The sequence below is a fragment of the Oryctolagus cuniculus genome, chromosome 15 (genome assembly GCF_051225735.1).
Source record: "Oryctolagus cuniculus isolate XC-2025 breed Fujian yellow rabbit chromosome 15, ASM5122573v1, whole genome shotgun sequence".
Taxonomy (NCBI): domain Eukaryota; kingdom Metazoa; phylum Chordata; class Mammalia; order Lagomorpha; family Leporidae; genus Oryctolagus; species Oryctolagus cuniculus.
In genome coordinates this window covers 65,912,156-65,936,064 of record NC_142881.1, presented here as the reverse complement: position 1 = coordinate 65,936,064, position 23,909 = coordinate 65,912,156, and the positions used below count along the sequence as shown (strand labels likewise).

Genomic DNA, 23,909 nt, shown 5'->3' with positions numbered 1-23,909 from the left:
CAAAACAAAAACAAAACCCATCACTGTTTTCTCTATCCCAGAAAAGAGCAAACTTTAGAGCACTGGGTACCAATTTTTAGATAGGATATGGTCACACAACAACATTTTCTAATAAAAGGAGTGATGAGGACATTCAAAGGATCAGAGCGAGCCCAAGAAGCAGTAAAGATGTTGAGGATTGGGGGAAAGGGAAAACAAAAAAAGGAAACTTTTTCTATAGCTCCACAGCACACAACTAGTGTCAACGGAGACAAACAACACAAAGATGTGATTCTGGCTTCACAGTTTTACCAATTTGCTTCTGGAGGTTCATTAGAGCTGGGGCCGGCATTGTGGTGCATTGGTAAAACTGCTACCTGTGATGTTGGCATCCCACACAGGTACCAGTTTGAGACCTGACTGTTCCACTTCTGATCCAGCTCCCTGCTACTGTGCCTGATAAAGCAGCAGAAGACAGCTCCACTCCTTGGGACCCTGTACTCATGTGAGAGACCCAGAAGAAGCTCCTGGCTCCAGGCCGGCTTCAGACCAGCCCAACTCTGGCCATTGAGGCCATCTGGGGAGTGAACCAGTGGATGGCCGATCTCTCTCTCTCTTTCTCTCTCTCATTCTCTCTCTCTCTCTCTCCCTCCCACTGCCTCTCTTTCTTTCTGTGAACTCTGTATTTCAAATAAATAAACAAAACAAAAAAGAGATAGCAAATACCAAAAAGCACATTTTAATACTAAAAGCAAACTTTTAGCATTACTGCATATATTGTGCCATCACTGCATGAGGAACAAGAGAAGATCAAGAAGGTAGCAGGCTACCTTTCCAGTACACTGCAGATGCTGTCCTGGCACGGAGAGGGAGGTCACAAACATGGTAAAGCAGCGAAGCAAGAATACAGTGCCCATCAGGCTACAAAGCCTTCGCAGAAGTATTGACCTGTGAACAGAGCGACCAAAAAAGGGGAAAGATCAGAAGAAAACAAACCAAAATATCCCCAGGAATCAATCGTTTACTTAAAGGGTGAGAAAGCAGAAAAACCAATGGAATCTTCGCAGAGACAGAAATCTTAGGGACCTTCTAAAGTACCACTGTCCAATATAACTTTTTGCAATGATGCAAATATTCTATACACTGTCCAATACGCCATCTACCATGGCTCTTGAGCACCTGCACGATGGCTAATACAACAAAAAGGTGAATTTTAAATATTATGTCATTGTAATATAAACAGCCACATGTGGCTAACAAAGTACAACTCAGGTAAGATGGAAGACTAGCAAGCTTAGTATTAGCTCCATTACTCATAAATTGCTCATAAATTATTTATATATAAAACTGTGTAATTCTGGAATTTTTTTTGCTCCTTTTAACAATAATGACAGTAGCTTCCCAATTCTAATTCTAATTTATCCTAATTTAAATTTAAGCTATGAAATACTTAGTTTTTCTAAAAAATGCTAAGTTTGGGGCTGGCACTATGGTGTAGTGGGTAAAGCAGCTGCCTGCATTGCTAGCTAGCATCCTATATGGGAGCCAGTTCATGTCCCAGGTGCTCCACTTTTGATTCAGCTCCCTGCTAATGGCCTGGAAAAGGAAGTGTAAGATGGCCTAAGTGCTTGGGGCCCTGCTACCCATGTGGAAGACCTGGAAAAAGCTCCTGGCTTTGGCCCAGCCCAGCCCTGGCTATTAGGGTCATCTGGGGAATGAATCAGTGGATGGAAGAGCTCTCTCTCTGTCTCTCCCTCTCTTTGAAATTCTCTGAAATAAATAAATAAATAAATAAATAAATGCTTTAAAAATTACTAAGTTTTAAAGTAAGTATATCTGAAACAAAAAATTTTAAATAAGTCTAACTGGGGTAATCATTTATTTTTTAAAATTTATTTAATTATTTGAGAGGTAGAGTTACAGACAGAGAGAGGGAGAGACAGAGAGAAAGGTCTTCCATCTGCTGGTTCACTCCCCAGATAGCCGCAATGCCTGCAGCTAAGTTGATCTGAAGCCAGAAACCAGGAGCCAGGAGTCTCCTCCAGGTCTCCCACGTGGGTGCAGGGGTCCAAGCACTTGGGTCATCTTCAACCGCTTTCCCAAGCCATAAGCAGAGAGTGGGATTGGAAGAGGAACTGCTGGGACACACAAACTCGCTCCCATATGGGATGCCAGCACTGCAGGTGGAGGCTTAGCCTACCACACCACAGTACCAGACCCAACTGGGGTAATCTTGACGTGCACTGTGACATCACCTGTATTAGTATACTATTTGTTTAAATGTCTTAAATCAAAAGAGACTAATATTCGAGGGCGGGAATTATGCTTTACACATTTTCAAAATGCTCTTTCCTCCCTTAAAAAAAAAAAAAGCACTGAACATGAGGCCATGTATGCTTCCAATTTCAGTGTGCACACTAGAGATGGAGCCTAGAAACCTGCATTTTAACAATAACTGGGTGATTCTAATGAAAGTGGTACAAGAGAACCCACACTCTTGAGAAGCACTTTCTTTGACCAATTTAAATATTAATATTAATTAATATTAACTATGCTATGCTTTGTTAAAGCTCCCAGAGTTTCCTATAAGGTAAACTCTTTCCTGTACAGAAGAGTGGGTAAGTTCAAATCCATGGACCTGGGGAGGCAAATTTGATCAGAAAGCAGCAGTGACGCACGTATTTTTAAACTAGCTCTGGACTTAAGCTATCCAGGTTTTAAAATATTGCTGCAAAATAGGACAAAATGGGAGAGAATAAGGCTCAGTATAGCCTAAAAGTGTGACAGGAGTAGTGGCCATCAATCTTTCTTTGCAGCTTCAAAGCACTGAAATAACTGCTGCTTAGGACCTAAAGCCCATCACTGTGATTTACTTCAAGTGCTTTCTCGGAGGAGAGAGGATGGAAAACTCAAGAACATGCCCTTATTTCTCTCCAGAGTTCCAAGACAACGGATAAGGTATCTGTACATTCTACAGTTCTTTAAATTTGCTCCCTATGCTTTCTTACTTAATACTTAAAATCAAGTAATTTTCCTCATCAAAGTAGTAAAAGAGCCCCTCCCCCCAATGCCTCCTGTTTTCTTACATTGCTGGGTGAAATGTCAACAAACACTTTCCCTGTATAGCAGGATCTACAGCATCCGAAGTAAACCACATAGACTAAATGTGCAATGTGCAAAATAATCTCTTTTTAATGGGCCTTCTCCAAGCAGAGAACAACTTCTTCCATTAAAACATCTGGCCAAAGACTGTCTTTGGAGGAGTTTCTATCCTTGTATAGAAAGTGCCATTTCAGCCGGCGCCGTGGCTCAATAGGCTAATCCTCCACCTTGCGGCGCCGGCACACCGGGTTCTAGTCCCGGTTGGGGCGCCGGATTCTGTCCCGGTTGCCCCTCTTCCAGGCCAGCTCTCTGCTATGGCCAGGGAGTGCAGTGGAGGATGGCCCAGGTGCTTGGGCCCTGCACCCCATGGGAGACCAGGAAAAGCACCTGGATCCTGGCTCCTGCCTTCGGATCAGCACGGTGCGCCGGCTGCAGCGGCGGCCATTGGAGGGTGAACCAACGGCAAAAAGGAAGACCTTTCTCTCTCTGTCTCTCTCTCTCACTGTCCACTCTGCCTGTCAAAAATAAAAAAAAAAAAAAAAAAAAAAAAAAAAAAAAAAAATTAAAAAAAAAAAAAAAAAAAAAGAAAGTGCCATTTCCAGTTGATTTCTTAAAAATATGAAGCAAGGCTATACTTACAAGCAACAGCTGGCCCACAGCTGATCATCCCCAACTTCGGTCTTTCTCTGTAGACTACACTCAGAATATTACTAAATATGTAGGCATTATCTTGGGCTAATAAACCCAAAACAGTTTCCTTCGTCAATAATGATAATGTCATGCTGACCAAAGAAGGAAATTAAGTAGGAAAATGCAAAGGGAAAGAGAAGGCTTGATGACTTTGACACAAGAGAGTCAAAACACGTCCAGTCTTTTAGTAGAATAAGGGAGGTACCTGTGCTTGTGAAGAAGAAGAACCAGGAGCCAAATATAGCACAGAATCATGCCACAAACTTCTGTCATGGCAAAGGCCCACGGGATTCTAGGAACACTGGAATAGAAAAAAATTTAGTTTTGAAGTGAAGTAGATGCCAACCTTTTCAGTAAGATACTCCTCTAATAGTGACCTTAAGATTGCTTTATAGAACTTGTACTGCTTTCAGGATACAATATTCAGAGAATATCACAGAATACCATAAAGTATTTAATAAAGTGCTTCATAAGGTATTCCATTTATCTGAACCTGTTTGTTATGTTATTCCCAGTCATGGTTTTCTGTAAAGAAATAAGAGCCTTTTCTTCTGTTCTGTAGCAAGCAGACCTGGATAAGACTGTCCACCAGACAAGAGAGGAGTATACTTCTTGCACGATGTGCTCATTTCAGAATCCAGGTTTTCAGGGCCTGAATATCTGGCTTGGTTCTATTTTTTTTAACTCCTTTATTTCTGTTTCTTCTTCTATTTTGTCTCCCTGTTTTCTTTTTCCTTTCCATTTGTCACTCTTTTATCCTCACCAAATCCATAGTGCCCATGATTACCCACTAGTAAAAGACAGGTCGTGGGGCTGGCGCTGTGGCGCAGCAGGTCAATGCCCTGGCCCATATGGGCACCGGTTCAAGACCCGGCTGCTCCACTTCCAATCCAGCTCTCTGCTATGGCCTGGGACAGCAGTGGAAGGTGGCCTAATTCCTTGGGCCCCTACACTGGCTTGGGAGGCCTGAAGGAAGCTCCTGGCTCCTGGCTTTGGATCGGCGCAGCTCTGGCCGTTGTGACCAACTGGGGAGGGAACCATCAGATGGAGGGCCCCTCTCTCTCTTTTTCTCTCTCTGACTCTCCACTCTCTCTGTGTAACTCTGACTTTCAAATAAATAAAAGGTCGGGGGGAGGATGGAGAGAGGTAAGGGAGGAAGGAAGGAAGGCAGGCAGAAGTAAAACAGGTCATTTCTGGTGGTAGGGTTATTGCTGGTTTTATTTTTATTATTTATATATATTATTTGTTATTCTTTATTTCACTAATTGCATGTGTTAATTTTATAACAGGAAATAAAGATGTCTTTAAAAAAGGAAAGTTTCCTTTTGTATTTGCATTGGTCTGTTCTCTTCAAATGTCTGGTTACTCTTGACTGACCACACATATTTGACAGTAAAACACTAAAAAAGGACAATCAGATGTTCTGTGTAATTAGACATTCTGTGTGCGCAGATTGAACGTTGCTAATCTGCAGAGGTCTGGTTGATGAGTTAAGTAACTCCTCCCAACCAGAGTTACCTACAGTCCCTTTCTCTTGTGCGAGTTTTCTAGAAGAATCTGTTACGCTGCATGGAGGACTGGTGCTGGGTAGGAGTGGGGAAGGGAAATAATTCTGGCTACCTAAGGAAGGAGGTGGAAAGTCAGAGATTAGCATACAGACTAGACTTTCAGTTAACCCCTGGAAAGCATACCTTTGTTCCCATGGTGTCCTTGACTCCACGGTGCCTCACATTCAACTGCTCTATAGAATACACCACCAGTCTCCTATTACAGTACAGCATGTCTAAAAGCTTCTTAAACAGATTGTCAAACACTTCTCCTATATTAGCTCCTTTTTGTACCTGGCCTGAGTGATGTTTGCTGCTCCCATTTTTGGAGTCTTTTTTGAGCTCTGCACATCTTGGGCATTGCCACTCTCTAACCCCCAATCTCACTGGTACTTAGATTATTCTACTTTCCAAACTTATTGTCACTGTTTTTTGCTTGAATTGGGATTATGGACTTCTTTCCTCTTTTACTGACATTCCAGGAAACTATCAAGTGTATTCAATCCCTCATATTTATTTTTTTAAAGATTTATTTTTATTTATTAGAGTTACAGAGAGAGGTAGAGACAGAGACAGAGACAGAGACAGAGATTGGTCTTCCATCCTCTGGTTCACTCCCCAATTGGCTGCAACAGCCGAAGCTGCGCCGCTCCGAAGCCAGGAGCCAGGAGCTTCCTCCAGGTCTCCCAAGCAGGTGCAAGGGCCCAAGGACTTGGGCCATCTTCTACTGCTATCCCAGGCCTTAGCAGAGAGCTGGATCAGAAGAGGAGCAGCCGGGACTAGAACCGGTGCCCATATGGGATGCCAGTGCATCAGGCCAGGGTGTTAACCCGCTGCACCACAGCACCAGCCCCAATCTCTCATATTTATTTTGATGCAAAGTTTCAAAAAAAATACATTATACATGTATATGCCTTTTTCTGGACAGAATTTAATTTTCTATGGTAATTCAAAGTCATCATTGTAAATACTGATTATTACACTGGTACGGTAAGGACCTCAGGGACTACTGAGAAAAGAAGGCCAGTTAAGCCTCTAGATTGGTGTGGCTTTTTTCATTACTTATGTTAGTTTCTTAAGTGTTTATTGTGCTCAAGCTTTTAGAACCATGTAAAATAAGCTTCAGAAGCAGATGCTAAACCAAAGATCAGTGCAATAAAGAGATTTATAAGGAAATGCTCCCAAGGAAAAATGATAGAGATACTTGGGTATGAGATCAGGGAGACATAGAAAGAAATCAAGAAAGCAGCAAGAGGGCCAGCGACTCGGCTCACTTGGCTAATCCTCCGCCTGCAGCATCGGCACCCCGGGTTCTAGTCCCGGTTGGGGCGCTGGATTCTGTCCCAGTTGCTCCTCTTCCAGTCCAGCTCTCTGCTGTGGCCCAGCAGTAGAGTATGGCCCAAGTGCTTGGGCCCTGCACCCGAATGGGAGACCAGGAAGAAGCACCTGGCTCCTGGCTTTGGATCGGTGCAGCGCCCAGCCGTAGTGGCCATTTGGGGGTGAACCAACAGAAGGAAGACCTTTCTCGCTGTCTCTCTCTCTTACTGCGTAACTCTGTCAAAAAAAAAAAAAAAAAAAAAAAAAAAAGCAGCAAGTAAAATGCTGTAGGGAGGGGCCGGCGCTGTGGCATAGCAGGTAAAGCCACCACATCCCATATGGGCACTGGTTCAAGCCCCGGCTGCTCCACTTCCAATCCAGCTCTCTGCTATGGCCTGGGAAAGCAGAAGACAGCCCAAGTCCTTGGACCCCTGCACCTGCATGGGAGACCTGGATGGAGCCCCTGGCTCCTGGCTTTGGATTGGCTCAGCTCCAGCCATTGTGGCCATTTGGAGAGTGAACCAGAGGATGGAAGACTTCTCTCTCTCTGCCTCTGCCTTTAATTCTGCCTTTCAAATAAATAAATAAATATTTTAAAAATGAACTATTTATATTGCATCTCATCAGTCATGGGTTAAGGACTGTTACTTTCCAAGCATTCTGGCTCTTTTTTCAAGCAGGCAAGGTATGTGGCAGCAGCCCAAGAATGGCTCTCCAACAAACACACCTATCTGCTGGATGTTGATAGTACCAACACGCAAGGGGAGGAAGAGACCGAAGGAGAATACTGAGAGCATCTGCTGCCATTCTCCTGTACATAAAATGTACATACTTAAGAGTGTTAAGCTTTTAGAATGACTGGCACTGTAGATAAAAGAAACAAAAGTTGATTTTGAATATCCACTGTGAGGGGCTAGCATTGTGACACAGCAAGTTAAGCTGCCACCAGCAACACTGGCATTTCACATGGGTGCTGGTTCATGTCCTGGCTGCTCCACCTCTGATCCAAATCCCTGTTAATGGCCTAGAAAAAGAAGATGGGCCAAGTATTTGGGCTTCCACCACCCATGTGGGAGACCCAGATGAAGCTCTTGGTTCCTGGGTTCAGCCTGGTACAGCCCTGACCATTGCAGCCATCTAGGGAATGAACAAACAGATGGAAGATCTCTCTCTCTGTAACTCTACCTTTCAAACACATAAATAGATCTTTAAAAAAAATTCCCACTGTGAGTTGAAAATATATGTCTGGCCGGCACTGTGGCTCAATAGGCTAATCCTCCACCTAGCGGCGCCGGCACACCGGGTTCTAGTCCCGGTCGGAGCGCCGGATTCTTTCCCAGTTGCCCCTCTTCCAGGCCAGTTCTCTGCTGTGGCCAGGGAGTGCAGTGGAGGATGGCCCAAGGGCTTGGGCCCTGCACCCCATGGGAGACCAGGAGAAGCACCTGGCTCCTGCCTTCGGATCAGCGCGGTGCGCCGGCCGCAGCGCGCCAGCCGTGGCGGCCACTGGAGGGTGAACCAACGGCAAAGGAAGACCTTTCTCTCTGTCTCTCTCTCACTATCCACTCTGCCTGTCCAAAAAAAAAAAAAAAAATATATATATATATGTCTATACAAATTTTTGTACACAAATGTTCACAGCCATATTATTAATGTCAAAATGGAGAAACAACGCAAATATTTATCCATGATAAATTAATAAACAAAATGTAGTATATACATATAGTGGAATATCAGGTAATAAAAAGGAAGTATAAAAAGGAATGTAGGGGGGTCAGCACTGTGGTGTAGTGAGTAAAGCTGCTGCCTGCAGTGCTGCCATCCCATATGGGAGCTGGTTTGAGACCTGGCTGATCCACTTCCAATCCAGCTCTCTGCTATGGCCTGGGAAAGCAGTAGAGGATGGCCCAAGTCCTTAGGCCCCTGCACCCACGTGGAAAGATCTGGAAGAAGCTCCTGTCTCCTGCCTTCAGATCGGCACAGCTCCGTCCATTGCGGCCAATTGGGGAGTGAACCAGTGGATGGAAGACCTCTTTCTCTTTCTGTATCTCTTTCAAATAATAAATAAATCTTAAAAAAAAAAAAGAATGTAGCACTGATACATGTTACAAAATGGATAAATCTTGAAACATGCTAAGTGAAAGAAGCTAGACACAAAAAAAGGCCATATATTGTTTGCTTTTATTTATAAAAAATACCCAGGAGATAGACATGGAAACAAAGTAGACTGTAGTTACCAGGCTCTGGAGGAAGAAGAGAATAGGGTATGATGGCTAATGGGGATGAGTTTCTTTTGAGAATGATGAAAATGTCCTGGAATTAGCAGTGATGGTTGCACAACTTCACAAATATACACCCCCCCCCCAAAAAAAAAAAACACAACAGAATTGTACCCTTTAAAATAAAATCCTAATTACTCTTACTCTGCTACACCGTTTTCAATCCTTTCTCCCATTACACCTTGTTTTAGTCACATACAGAATCTCAGTATTTATTCTCCCATTTCTTGGAGATCTGGAGTTGCGGTTCACTGTCACTATCTCCTGTTACAACCTGTGTTCTTCTTGATCACTTCAGGTTTTTTTTTTTTTTTTATTTTTTTTATTTTTTTGACAGGCAGAGTGGACAGTGAGAGAGAGAGACAGAGAGAAAGGTCTTCCTTTGCCGTTGGTTCACCCTCCAATGGCCGCCGCGGCCGGCGCGCTGCGGCCAGCGCAGCGCGCTGATCCGATGGCAGGAGCCAGGAGCCAGGTGCTTTTCCTGGTCTCCCATGGGGTGCAGGGCCCAAGCACCTGGGCCATCCTCCACTGCACTCCCTGGCCACAGCAGAGGGCTGGCCTGGAAGAGGGGCAACCAGGACAGAATCCGGCGCCCCTACCGGGACTAGAACCCGGTGTGCCGGCGCCGCAAGGCGGAGGATTAGCCTAGTGAGCCGCGGCGCCGGCCGATCACTTCAGTTTTTACTTCTCTTCTCATGATCTTGTTCTTTGCCATACCACAGTGACCCAGACCTATGAGTGTGACCTGGACCTTGAGATTACCCCTCATACTAGGAATTTCAGGAGTCCTACACTAACATCTGTTTTTCCATCTTATGCCTTCTAATAACCCAACTTCAATAATTCTGAGACCTAGAACGCACTGATCACATAACATTTCCACTGTCCTCTACCTGTCTGTACTTCTCATCCTTCCTCATCCTCATGAGTCCACAGTTCCTTTACTATAGTCACTCCCTTGCCTCTTTTTCCTTCATCGTACTGCCTAACAAAACTCCAACCCTGTTTAACCCCAATTCTCCACCTATTCAATATCTTTATTATTGAATGAGGCTGTTAAAAACATGTAATGGCAACATGACTAACCTCAAAGAGACCCGTAGTGCTACTACTACTTTACACAAGTCCACTCACTCTCATACTCTTTTAAATGACTATTTTACATCTCATTCTGTCTCCTCAAATCTCTATCATTTTCTCTATTCTCACTCTTTGAACATGGAGCAAAGGAAAACAATCAGGAGAGTGCTTTCTAACACTCCACAATAACATACAGTAACTTTCTACCTCTGTTTCCATAGCTGCTACCTTCCGAGGATGAACAGTCCAAATGTCTAAGACAGCCTCTCCCACCCACTGTAATCCATCCTCTTTTATGTATTCAAGAACATAGCTCTAACATTATTGGCTCTCTCATAAAAAAGTGGCTCAACCCTATCCTCAGTACAATCAACATGCTACAATACAGCCTCATTCAAAAACAAAACATTAAAAAAAGATTTATAAGGCTGGTGCCACGGCTCACTAGGCTAATCCTCTGCCTGCGGCACCAGCACCCCAGGTTCTAGTCCCGGTTGGGGCACTGGATCCTGTCCCGGTTGCTCCTCCTCCAGGCCAGCTCTCTACTGTGGCCCGGGAGTGCAGTGGAGGATGGCCCAAGCCCTTGGGCCCTGCACCCGCATGGGAGACCAGGAAGAAGCACCTGGCTCCTGGCTTTGGATCGGTGCAGTGTGTCAGCCGTAGCAGCCATCTGGGGGGTGAACCAATGGAAGGAAGACCTTTCTCTCTGTCTATCTAACTGTTCAAAAAAAAAATTATATATTGTTTATTTATTTATTTGAAAGGCAAAGTGACAAAGAGAGAGAGTGAGAGTGAGAGAGAGAGAGAGAGATCATCAGTTGGTTCATTCCCCTACAAGGCTGCAATAGCTGGAGCTGCACCAGGCAAAGGCCAGGAGCTTAGACCTCCATCTGGGTCTCCTATGTGGATGACATGGGCCAAAATACTTGGGCCATCTTCTATTGCTCTCCCATTTACATTATCAGGGAACTGGATCAGAAAAGCAGCAGCCAGCACTCAAATAAATACTCCAATACGGGATGCCAGCATCACAAGTGGTGGTTCAACTTGCTGTGCCACAACCACGGCCCCCCTAAAAACCCTCTTGACCTCATATCCCTCAGCTTGTCCTTGCTCACTCCTCCTGAAGCTACAGCTCTATTTTGCTGTAAGCTACCCTTCCTGACAGGGAAGCACTTGATATTCTCCATTCCTCTGTTCCCATTCCTTTTCTCTCTCTCATCATTTCTTTGCCCAATTCTTTTCATTTAAAAGACAGTGATTTATCAACAAAATTTTTTAAATAAGAACTTAATATTCATTTAAACGCATCAATTATTTTTAATAGTCAACATTTTGCCATTTTTACACATGAGGAATCTTCAAAAAGTTCATAGAAAAAGTTAATTTTAAAGTTGGGCCCGGTGCCGTGGCTCACTAGGCTAATCCTCCGCCTACGGCGCCGGCACACCAGGTTCTAGTCCTGGTTGGGGCGCCAAATTCTGTCCCAGTTGCTCCTCTTCCAGGCCAGCTCTCTGCTGTGGCCCAGGAGTGCAGTGGAGGATGGCCCAAGTGCTTGGGCCCTGCACCCCATGGGAGACCAGGAGGAAGCACCTGGCTCCTGGCTTCGGATCAGCGCAGTGCGCCGGCCGTAGCGGCCATTTGAGGGGTGAACCAACGGAAGGAAGACCTTTCTCTCTGTCTCTCTCTCTAACTCTATCAAAAAAAAAAAAAAAAAAAAAAAAAAAAACAGTTGGGACTGGCACCATGGTGCAGTAGGTTAATCCTATGACTGTGGCACTGGCATGCCATATGGGCGCCGGTTCTAGTTCCATTTGCTCTGCTTCCGATCCAGCTCTCTGCTATGGCCTGGGATACAATAGAAGATGGCCCAAGTCCTTGGGCCCCTACACCCACATGAAAGACCAGGAAGAAGCGCTTGGCTTCTGGCTTTGGATCATTGCAGTTCCAGCCATTGCGGTTATATGGGGAGTGAACCAGCAGATGGAAGACCCCTCTCTCTCCTCTGGCTCTACCTCTCTATAACTCTGTCTTCCAAATAAATAAATCTTGAAAACAAAAGGTATTTATGGATTTGAAAGTTTTCCTGTCAAATAAATTTATCTACTAATCCCATTTTCCATGAATTTTTCAAAAGTACTCTTGTAACTAGACATACAATCTTTTAGGGCGGGAGCTGAGGCCGCATCTAAAGTTACAGACATTATGACATTTCACCGCTAAATCGTTCAACACGCATGCCCTCCTCATAACCCAACACACTGTTACAGCCAGAAAATTATAACAGTGATGAAGTGTCATTTTTTTTTTTTTGGCAATTCATACTCAAATTTTCCAAATTGTTCCCAAAATGTCCTTTATAGTAATTATTTTTTCTTGATAGAGAATCCAATTTATGTTCATACATTCTCTTGTTTTATGTCTCTTCAATTTCCCTGAGAATTCCTCCTGACTTTGTCATGACACTGACATTTTTGAAAAGTCCAGATTGGCTGTCTAGTAGAATGTTCTGTTTTGAATTTGTATGATCATCTCCTTATGATCAGATTTAGGTTAATTGGCAGAGTTACAGACGGGGGAGGGGAGGAGGAGGGAGAGGGGGAGAGACAGACAGACAGACAGACAGATCTCACATCTGCTGGTTCATTCCCCAAATGGCTGCAACGGCTGAAGGTGGGCAGTTCCAAAGCCAACAGCCAAGAGCCAAGAACCTCTTTCACATCTCCCATGTGTGCATGGGCCAAAGCACTTGCGTAACCTTCCACTGCTTTCTCAGGCCATTAGCAGGGAGCTGGATCAGAAGTGGAGCAGCCAGGACTCAAACCAGTATCCATAAGGGATGCAGGCAGAAGCTTACCCTATTATGCTACATTGCTGGCCCCTATAATTATTCTTGAAGAACAACACCTACTACTTTTGTTTATTAATATGGGTTCACAGATTCTTTACTTACTCTGCATAGTTCATTACCATAATCACTTTTGGTGTCCTAATTTGATCAGTGGGAGCCCCTTCAAATCAGCTCCTATGGTTTGTTTTTTTTTTTTTTTAAGATTTATTTATTTATTTGAAAGGCAAAAGAAGGTGTGGGAGGGTCTTCCAACCACTGGTTCCCTCCTCAAATGTCCCCAACGGCAGGAGTTGGGCTGATCTGAAGCCAGGAGCCAGGGGTTTCTTCCAGGTCTCCCATGCAGGTGCAGGGGCCGAAGGGCTTGGACCATCTTCTATTGTTTTCCCAGGCCATTAGCAGAGAGCTGGACTGGAAGTAGAACAGCCAGACTCTAACCAGCGCCCATATGGGATGCTGGCACTGCGGGGCGGCTTTTCCCACTACGCCACAATGCCCACCCCCTATGTTCTTTCAACATGTATACTGGTTTTGTGAACCTTTTTTTTCTTAAGGTATTTATTTATATGAAAGGCAGAGTTACAGAGAGGGAGGCAGACAGTTGGGAGATCTTCCATCTGCTAGTTCACTCCCCAAGTGGCTACAATGGCAGCGGCAGGACAGGTTGAAGTCAGGAAACTGGAACTCCATCCAAGTCTCCCAAATGGATGCAGGGGCCCAAGCATTTGAACCATTTCCTACTGCTTTCCCAGGCACATTAGCAGGAGGAGGATTAATCTACTGTGCCATAGCACCAGCCCCACACAACCTGCTTTTAAAATGTGAGGTTCCCAAGAAACTATACTTAGAGAAAAATAAATTAAGCAGTGGTCTTTCTCACTCACCAAGGCTTAAGCTCCAATTTACTACAAGTGAAAAAAGTGATTTCAAAGTATATTGTCTCAAACTACCAGACGAAGCTAATATAATCAACCAACTAAACAAACAACTTAATTATCATAAATATATCATCACTGCTGTAGCAACCTTCCACACACTTATCATCTAAAATCAGAACTTACCTGTCTAGGAATATATCTGGGAGTGGTGGATAGGTCTGCATGTCAGGCACTCGCTCATGGACTATAACCATAATGAAAGATGTAAACCCAAACACAATAAAAACATATATACAACTCAGGATGGTCTTCCAGTATTCTGGGTCCAATCTTCGAACAGAATGCTTGTTTTTACCATTCATGTACTGGTACTGATCAGAATTCAAGTCAGTGATGAGTCCATCACAGTCGTGGGAGGGGTCTCCATTGCAGAGCCACTCTGCACTCTGAAGAGAACTGATAAAAGGAGTCATGGAACCCATGGGACTGTCACTGTTGTAGCCCATCTCTTCTAAAACATCAATATGTATTTTCTGCAGTTTTCGAACTGAAAGCATTAGTCTTTTAATGTCCCCTAAGACTTTGATTTCCAGAGGAGGAGACCGGAGATCATACTCAGTCAATGTTAGCAATGTGATTCCATCAAGTCGGTGTTTGTTGCATAAAATGTCCACATACTCAAAAAAGCCTTCATCCTTCAGCCACACAGCCACGTGCTTGGTAGTCCAGCGGCGAATGCAGAGTTGATTAGGACCTGCCATTTCCTCCTCCACTGCCTGTCAAGGGAAAACAGAAAAACAAAATAAAAACTTCATTGTGTCCTAACAACTTCTTCAGGAGCCAAACACACATAAACATACCAGAAATAGAAACTTACCTACACTGCCCTACTGGCTTCTACAGAAAAAGAACAAAAATTATCCAACAATGAGTAGTTTTTAGTAGATTAACATTGTAATAAGAAAACACTTGCACAGAAAGGTATCTTAAAAATGGCTTTTCCATAGCATGCCAGCCATAATTAATTAAAGAGTATTGTTGAGGGGCCAGCATTGTGGCGTAGCAGATAAAGCTTCTGCCTTCAGTGCTAGCATAACATATGGGCACTGGTTCAAGTCTGGGCTGCATCTCTTCCGATCCAGCTCTTTGCTAGGAAAGTAGTAGAAGATGGCCCAAGTCCTTGGGCCCCTGCACCTGCGTGGAAGACCTGGAAGAAGCTCCTGGCTTCAGATTGGCTAAGCTCCATCTGTTGTAGCCAACTGGGTAGTAAATCAGCGGATGGAAGAGCTTTCTCTCTCTGCCTCTTCTTCTCTCTCTGTGTGTAACTCTGCCTTTCAAATAAATAATCTTAAAAAAAAAAAAAAGACTATTGTTGAGAATTGAAAAAAATCTCATTTTAACTTTTCATAAAATTAGAACTTGAAGGATTTTTAGATGCAAGAAAACTCAATCAATTTCTGAAATTTTCATGTTCATGGAAAAAGTATCTCCCCAGTTTGGGGAAAAAAAAACAAAAAAGCAAATAGATAACTCCAGTTCCATGAAATTCTTTAAATAAAGTGTATCTCTCTCTACTACACATATAAACGATTTCTGTAACAGATAGCAAAGCCTGTAAACTAGACATAAATTTGAATCTTAATAGTAGCTCAGTTTTTTCTGTGCCTGGAATATCCCTATAGAATTGAATAACACAATTTATCCTTAAACTATCAGTGGGATTTCAGCAGTAAAAATTTAAAAAGAAAACTATCATTTCAATGTACTCATTAATTTGTTGACCCAAATTATATACTACAGTTATGAAAGGCCAATAATATATCATATTTTAACAGCACTAGTCATTTTTACTACTTTGATCCTGCACAGCTGTTTATATTCATCTTGTATTATAGTTACTTGAACCTCTATTAGGTTTATAAAGTATATCAGATACATGGGAAACAATGGCCTATATGAAAACAAAAGTTTTTTAAAAGAGTTATTTATTTGAAAGACAGTTACAGAGAGAGAGAGAGAGAGGGAGGAAGGGGGGGGGGAGAGAGAGAGAGAGAGAGAAAATCTTCTATCTACTGTTTCATTCACAAATGGCCGCGACATCCAGGAATGGGCCAGGCTGAAGACAGGAGCCATGAGCTTCTTCCAGTCTCCCACATACATGTAGGGGCCCAAGCACTTGGCCTGGTTTTTCTCTGCTCTTCAAGTCACTTTTTTTTTTTTTGACAGGCAGAGTGGACAGTGAGAGAGACAGAGAGAAAGGTCTTCCTATTGCCGTTGGTTCACCCTCCAATGGCCACCGCGGCCGGCGCATGGCGCTGATCCGATGGCAGGAGCCAGGTACTTATCCTGGTCTCCCATGGGGTGCAGGGCCCAAGCACTTGGGCCATCCTCCACTGCACTCCCGGGCCACAGCAGAGAGCTGGCCTGGAAGAGGGGCAACTGGGACAGAATCCAGTGCCCCAACCAGGACTATAACCCGGTGTGCCGGCGCTGCAAGGCGGAGGATTAGCCTAGTGAGCCGCGGCCCAAAAGTAGAACTCTTAAACACTGTTGGTGGGAATGCAAATTAGTGCAATTACTGTGGAAAACAGTGGAGGGGGCTGGCGCTGTGGCATAGTAGGTAAAGCCTCTGCCTGTGGCACGCAGGTTCACGTCCCAGCTGTTCCAGCTCTTTGCTATGGCCTGGGAAAGCAGTAGCAGATGACCCAAGTGCTTGGGTCCCTGTACCCCCATGGGAGACCCTGGATCCTGGCTTCAGATCAGTCCAGCTCTGGCTGTTGTGGCCATTTGGGTAGTGAATCAGCAGTTGGAAGAACTTCCTCTCTATCTTTCCCTCTCTTTGTCTACAACTCTGCCTCTCAAATAAATGAATAAAATATTAGAAAAAAATGGAGATTTCTTTAAAAACTAGAAATAAACCTGTCATTTGATCCAGCAAACCCACTACTGGGTATATACCCCCACGGCCTGAACTTGTTGTATCAAATACTTGCTCTGCCATGTTTAAAGTTAGCACTGTTCACAATATACAAAATAGGAATCAACCAAAGTGTCCATCAACAGGTAAATAAAACATAGTATATAAACAAAATAGAATATTATTCAGCTATAAAAAAGGATGAAAACATCAATTGCAGTAAAATGGTTGGAACTAAAGGATATCATATTGAGTGAAACAAGGCAGATACACAAAGACAAATACAACAATTCCCTAATATGTGGGAATTAGAATTAAAAACAAAAAACTTCAATCTGAACACAGAATGCTAATTACCAGAGGCATGGAGGAATGGAGTAAAAGGAATTTAGAGTAAAAAAAATATGGGAATCTGGGTATGGCTCATTATTTGTAACAAATATATTAATATGAAACGATAATAGAGGAAATGGAGTGAGGCATATATGGGAACTCAGTGAAGTATTCTCTCACAATTTTTGTTTATAAATTCAAAATTAATAATAATTATTATTAAAAAAAAAAAACAGGGCCGGTGTTTTGCACAGCTGTTCAGTTGCCTTCTTGGATGGCCTGCGTCCCACATAAGAAGGCCTGGTTCAGGTCCCTGCTACTCTGCTTCCAGTCCAGCTTCCTGCTAAAGCACACCCTGGGAGGTAGCAGGTGACAGGTTCAACTACTTGGGTCCCTACCACCTATGTGGGGGGCACTTGGATGGAGTTCCCAGCTCCCAGTTTCAGCCTGGCCTAGCCTTGGTGATTGCAGGCATTTGGGGAGTGAACCAGGAAATGGAAGATCTCTGCCTCTCGGCCCCTCAAAAAAAAAAAAAAAAAAAAAAAAAAAAAAAAAAAAAAACCACAAATGAATATCTTTTCTGATACTATCTTCTTCCTCTTTCAGACTTAGTAACTCTTGATTTAAGGTTTTCATTGCTTCATTTCTTTTTAGTATATGTGTTGCCAAAACGAGCACTGCCTCATTTTTTTTAAAGATTTATTTATTTATTTGAAAGGCAGAGTTACAGAGAGGCATAGAGAGAGAGTCTTCCATCCGCTGGTTTACTCCCCAGATAGCCACAATGGCTGGAGATATGCCAATCTGAAGCCAGGAACTTCTTCCAGGTCTCCCACATGGGTGCAGGGGCCCAAGAATTTGAACCATCTTCTACTGCTTTCCCATGCCACAATAGAGAGCTGGATCAGAAGGGGAGCAGCCGGGACTTGAACTGGCGCCATCTGGAATGCCAGCACTGCAGGCTGCAGCTTTATGTGCTATGCCATGGTGCCAGTCCCTTTCATTGTCTTTTTTTTTTTTTTTTTAAGATTTGTATTTATTTATTTGACAGGTAGAATTACAGTGAGAGAGACAGAGAGGAAGGTCTTCCCTGTTGGTTCACTCCCCAAGTAGCTGCAACAGCCAGAGCTACACCAATCCAAAACCAGGAGCTAGAAGCTTTTTCCAGGTCTCCCACGCTGGTGCTGGGGCCCAAGGATTTGGACCATCCTCCATCACTTTCCCAGGCCACAGCAGAGAGCTGAACAGGAAGAAGAGTAACTGGGACTAGAACAGGCGCCTACATGGGATGCCGGCGCCGCAGGGGGAGGATTAACCCAGTGCACCACGTGCCGGCCCCCCTTTCATTGTCTTATAACTTCTGGCTATGAAAAACCTTCTATGACTCCTTACATTGAAGAAAGTAAAAAGCTGATACTAATCCACATTCTTCCCATATCCACACAAACTTTGGCCATGAAGACTTATAATCACCCAGCAATGGCAAACACTCTAAATGCATGACCACCACTTTTATCCTCAAAATTATTCAGAAAATAAGAAACACACAATAAAATCACCCACAGACAACCGTTCCTGAAATGTCAGTTAACCATTAAGTATTTATTTCTTAATTGCTTAAGAAGGAATCCTAGATTTTGGAAAGCTTAAATCATACTTTGTTTCCAAAGAGACAGTGCTTTGAATATTATCAAACCAGTCTTACAAAATTAATATCACAATTTTTTCAGTCTTACAAAGTTAATATCCATTCATTCATGAGGAGACTCCATTTTTTAAAAACTTGTTTAGTTCTTATATACTGCAGTTAGAAAAATTCCTACTCAACTCTTTTCAGCTATAGTGGTATCACCACCATCAGAAAGATCAAGGAACGGAAATTTACTCCCTTTAACACATGGAATTTACACATTGATGCATTATATACGACTTCGTATATTCATATATAAAATTTCATTAAACTATAACTTTGCTATTTTACTTCACATACATAGATGGTTTTATCTTACCTACTACATACATTTCTTTTTCCCAAGGTATGCTCTGACTAAATTACTTTATCTCTGGCTATTCAACAAGCAGATGCTATAAACTCTGCAACGGTTATACAGCAAAATGATAAAGAAGTACATCTCATACAAACATTGCTTCTCTTCTACTACATTTCCCCTAGCAGCTTACCACCAAAGGGTTCCAAGTTACTCCCATCCTGGTAGCATTATTCTTCAGAATAGTTTCACCTCACACTCTGCTCAGAAGATCCACTCCCCCCATCCCTCCTGGCAACGTCTTAATTCACCAGTTCTTTACGATCTCAATCTGACTAACAGGCTTTGATGCTGATGTTTTAGCTGCTAGAAAATATGAGTTATTATACATGGAAGCCTCCTGGAAGCCTTTGAGCCTGCTGTGGGAATGCCCTAAAAGCATGACACATTCCACAGTTCTGCCCCATCAGGTCAGTGCATGTCCTTTAATTGTATGCTACCATGTAATACTTGGAGGCCCACATGAAATCATGAAACACTGTGAAAGCCTGTATTAAAGTACATTGAGATGATAAAAAGCTTTAGGGCCCATTTAATATTTATGTTACACTACAGGAATTACAGGGAACAGGAGGCTTTGAATAAAGAATATGACACATACAGGTTTCACACCAGTTGATAAGATGAAGAAATTAGGCTTGTAAATGTTTAAGAATTCTTTCAGCTTTAAATCAGTAACTGACACAAATCAACTGTTAAGAGATTTTTTTTATTCTGGCCAACATATAATAAAACAAAGACCAGATTTACACTCTGTCCTGAAACAACCAAAAAACAGACAAAATACATGGCGGGGAGGGGGGGCTCCACGACAGGAGATAAGTGACAAATCCCCAAGACAGGAAACAAGGTAAGCCCTATCACCTAGCTTACTGCCTTTGAGAATTTCAAAGCAACGAGAGGTGAGGATGGGAAACCTAGATGAGGCCTTGCTGACTTGCTGATCTAAGGAAAGGAAGCTGAAGAATCTCTAGCAATCAAGGTGACTACTGTTTGTGGGATAAAATACTGGAGAGGAGAGAGATACGCAGAGAACGCCAGAAATCTACAGAGGGTCTACCTAGCAGATCAAGTTCAGCTGAATACTGATCTGTTGCACTATGAAATGCTGTCCAGAATGCAGAGAAACTGTATGCAAGGGAAATGTAAAATCATACAGCCATGCTGAAAGACTGTTTTGCAGTTTCATAAAAAAACTAAACATACGCTTAGCATACAACCCAGCAAATGTCCTCCTGGCTATGTGCACCAAAGAAATGAAAAGTAATGTCCAGCATTTACATAAGGCCAAGAATGAAAAACTCATGATTCATGGGGCTTTGGGTAGAGTACACAGAAGGATTCTACCATAGTAATGAGGTGAAACTAACCCTCAAGCATTGGTTCTCAAGTAAGGGCAATTTCCCTACTCTACTAGGACATTTGGCAAAGTCAGCAGACATTCTGACTGTCCCAACTAGGACTAGAGTAGAGGCCAGAGATGCTATTACATATAAAATATCTAAGAATATAGTAAATATTCTTTAGTACATAGGATTTTCTCCCCTCCAAAAAAAAAAAAACAAAGAATTATTTGGTCCAAAATATCATGCTGCTGCTATTAAAGAAAAAGCGCCTTAGAGTAAATAGTCTCTGGTCCAGCCTAAGGAATCTTGGAGCAAGATTCATCCAAAGCATGAAATTATTTTCAAATAATTCAACTGTATTCCACAACAAACTCCAGAATACTAATAGGTGGAATACAGAAGTATCCAGAACCCAACAGCTAAATTTCTCAAAGTCTGCCATCCAAAGATTAACAGGCATGCAAAGAAACAGAAAACTGTCACCTATAATGAGAACAATGAATCAACAAAGATCGATCCAGAACAGACATAATGTGTCTGTATAAGGAAATTAAAATGTTATAATAACTGTATGACATACAATTGAAAAGTTAATACAAACATGGACACACAAAAAAGATTCAATTTGGGGCAGGCATTTGGCCTAGCAGTTAAGACACTATGATACCAGGTTCCACACTGAAGAGCCTGGGTTCATTTCCTGGCTCTGGCTCCTGACTTAGGGTTTGCCGGCACTGCAGGCTAGGGCTTTAACCCGCTGTACTACATACAGCGCGGGACCCTTGTGTCTCTTTCTAATAAAGGTATTTAATAATTAAAAGGCAGAAACTTTCAGATAGGATAAAAATATACAAAATATGTGCTGTCTTTAAGAAACACAATTTAAATACAAAAAAGATATTAGAACAAGCAGATTCCAGAGCAAAGAATATAATAAGAGATTTTTTAAAAAGGCCACTTGAAAACAATAAAGAAACACAGAACTCGTAAGTATATAGGCAACAAATTAATATGAGAGCAAAATATGTGAGGTAAAGCTCTAACAGAACTGCAGAAAAAAAGATAAAATCGTAATTTTTTTTGGGAGATGTCAACTCTCAACAATTGCTGTGACAAGCAGACAAAAGATCATAAGGAGGCAAATCAGAGGTGAGCTAATCAACTTAAAACAGGCTGACAGAGAATGTTCCACACAACTACAGTAGATAACGTACCTAGGAGGGATGATGGCCCAAGTACTTGAGCTCCTGCCCATGTGAGAGACCCACATTGGCTTTTGGGTTCCTGGCTTTAGCCTGGTCCAGACCCAGATGTTGTAGGCATTTAGAGAGTGAATTTGCAGAAGATATCTCCCCACCCCACACCCGCTGTGTGTGTGGGCCCCCTGTCACTCTGCCTCTCAAATAAATAAATAAATAAATGGTAGAAGTACATGTAAGCATTTAAAAAAAAAACATACAAATTACCAAACGTCACTGAAGAAGAATTAATAGACTCAATAGCTCAATATATACTAAAAAACTGAATAGGTAGTTAAAATCATTCTCACAAAGAAAATTTCAAGCCCAGAGGGCTTCACTGGCAAGTTCTAACAAGGATTTAAGAAAGAAATATCACAGATTCTATAAACTCTTTGAAAAAATAAGTGAGAATTTCTGAATTTATTCTATAAGGTCACTGTTAACTTGATATCAAAATAAGACAAAATAAAAGAAAATAAAAAAAGAAAGAAAAAACTACAAATTGATATCACTCATGAACATAAATGCAAAAATTCTAAATATTATGAATCTAACAAAACAGAAAAAGGATAATACATCACAACCAAGCAGCATTTATTCCAAGAACATAGTTATTAACCTACCAAAAAACCAAAAGGATTCACCATATTAAGAAACTAATACAAGAAGTAACAGGACAATCTAAAAAGATGTAGAAATGCACTTGGCAAAATCCAATACTCACTCCTGATGAAAACTCTTGACAAAATAAGAATAAATGAAAACTTTTATCAACTTAAAGGGTAAAGGGTAAATCCTACGGCTAACATCATACTTAACTGAGAAAGACTGAATGCTTTCTCCATAATACAACAAATAAGACAAGACTGTCTATTCTCACCACTTCTATAAAGCACCGGTAGTACTGGCCCGTGCAGCAAGGGAAGAAGAAACAAAAAGCACGCAGATTGAAAATGAAGAAACAGGGGCCGGTGCTGTGGCGCAGCGGGTTAAAGCCCTGGCCTGAAGCGCCGGCATCCCATATGGGCGCCGATTCTAGTCCCAGCTGCTCCACTTCCAATCCAACTCTCTGCTGTGGTCTGGGATAGCAGTAAAGGATGGCCCAGGTCCTTGGGCCCCTGAACCCTCGTGGGAGACCCAGAAGAAGCTCCTGGCTCCTGGCTTCGAATCGGCGCAGCTCCGGCCATTGCGGCCATCTGGGGAGTGAATCAACGGATGGAAGACCTCTCTTCTCTCTCTCTGCATCTCCTCTCACTGTGTAACTCTGACTTTCAAATAAATAAAATAAAATCTTAAAAAAAAAAGAAAATGAAGAAATAAAACTGTATTTGCAGACTTGATCACTCATGTACAAAATTAAATGGAATCTACAAGAAAAAAAGGCTGATAGAACCAATGTCAGTTTGACAAAACTATTCTATACAAGATCAATATATAAAAATCAACTGTATTTCTATATACTAGCAACAAATAAGAATGCTGTTTATAAAACGAAATCATTGGAGCCAGTGCTGTGGCTTAGAGGGTAAAGCTGCCACCTGCAGTGCCGGCATGCCATACGGGCACCTCTTTGAGTCCTGGCTACTTTACTTCTGATCCAGCTCTCTGCTATGGCCTTAGAAAGAAGTAGAATATGACCCCAAGTCCTTGGGCCCCTGCACCCATGTGGGAGACCTGGAACAAACTCCTGGCTCCTGGCTTTAGATGGGTGCAGCTGCAGCCGTTGTGGCCATTTTGGTGGGTGAACCAGTGGATAGAAGACTTTCTCTCTCTGCCTCTGCTTCTCTGTAACTCTGTTTCAAGCAAAATACAAAACAAAACAAAACAAAAAAAATCATTTATAAAAGCATAAAAAACATGAAGTACTTAAAGAAAATCTGACAAAATATGGGAAAGACCTGTACACTAAAAACTATAAAAACCTAGGCCAGTGCCATGGCTCACTAGGCTAATCCTCCGCCTGCGGTGCCGGCACCTTGGGTTCCAGTCCCAGTTGCTCCTCTTCCAGTCCAGCTCTCTGCTGTGGCCTGGGAGTGCAGTGAAGGATGGCCCAGGTTCTTGGGCCCTGCACCCACATGGGAGACCAGGAGAAGCATCTGGCTTCTGGCTTCAGATTGGTGCAGCACGCCGGCCGTAGCGACCATTTGGGGGATGAACCAATGGAAGGAAAACCTTTCTCTCTGTCTCTCTCTCTTACTGTCTAACTCTGCCTGGCAAAAACAAAAACAAAACAAAAACAAAAAAAAAAAAACAAAAAAACAAAACAAAACAAAAAAAACACAACTAGAAAACCTAGATAGTCAGAGA

At 42.6% G+C, this 23,909-nt stretch overlaps 1 protein-coding gene across 5 annotated transcripts in view; it reads right to left on the bottom strand.

Annotated features, from left to right (window-relative positions):
* SAMD8 (sterile alpha motif domain containing 8) overlaps window positions 1-23,909 on the bottom strand; it is a 128,479-nt gene that overhangs the window by 14,501 nt on the left and 90,069 nt on the right. For 4 of the 5 annotated variants that reach the window (XM_070057881.2, XM_070057873.2, XM_070057882.2 and 1 more), the window contains 3 exons: window positions 13,901-14,493; window positions 3,977-4,072; window positions 810-927 (listed from right to left, as the gene is read on the bottom strand). In XM_070057881.2, coding sequence (XP_069913982.1) covers window positions 810-927; window positions 3,977-4,072; window positions 13,901-14,478 — 792 coding nt within the window. In that variant the 5' untranslated portion in view covers window positions 14,479-14,493. The remainder of the gene's footprint in view (window positions 1-809; window positions 928-3,976; window positions 4,073-13,900; window positions 14,494-23,909) is intronic. The other variant, XR_016220975.1, reaches the window with a different exon arrangement.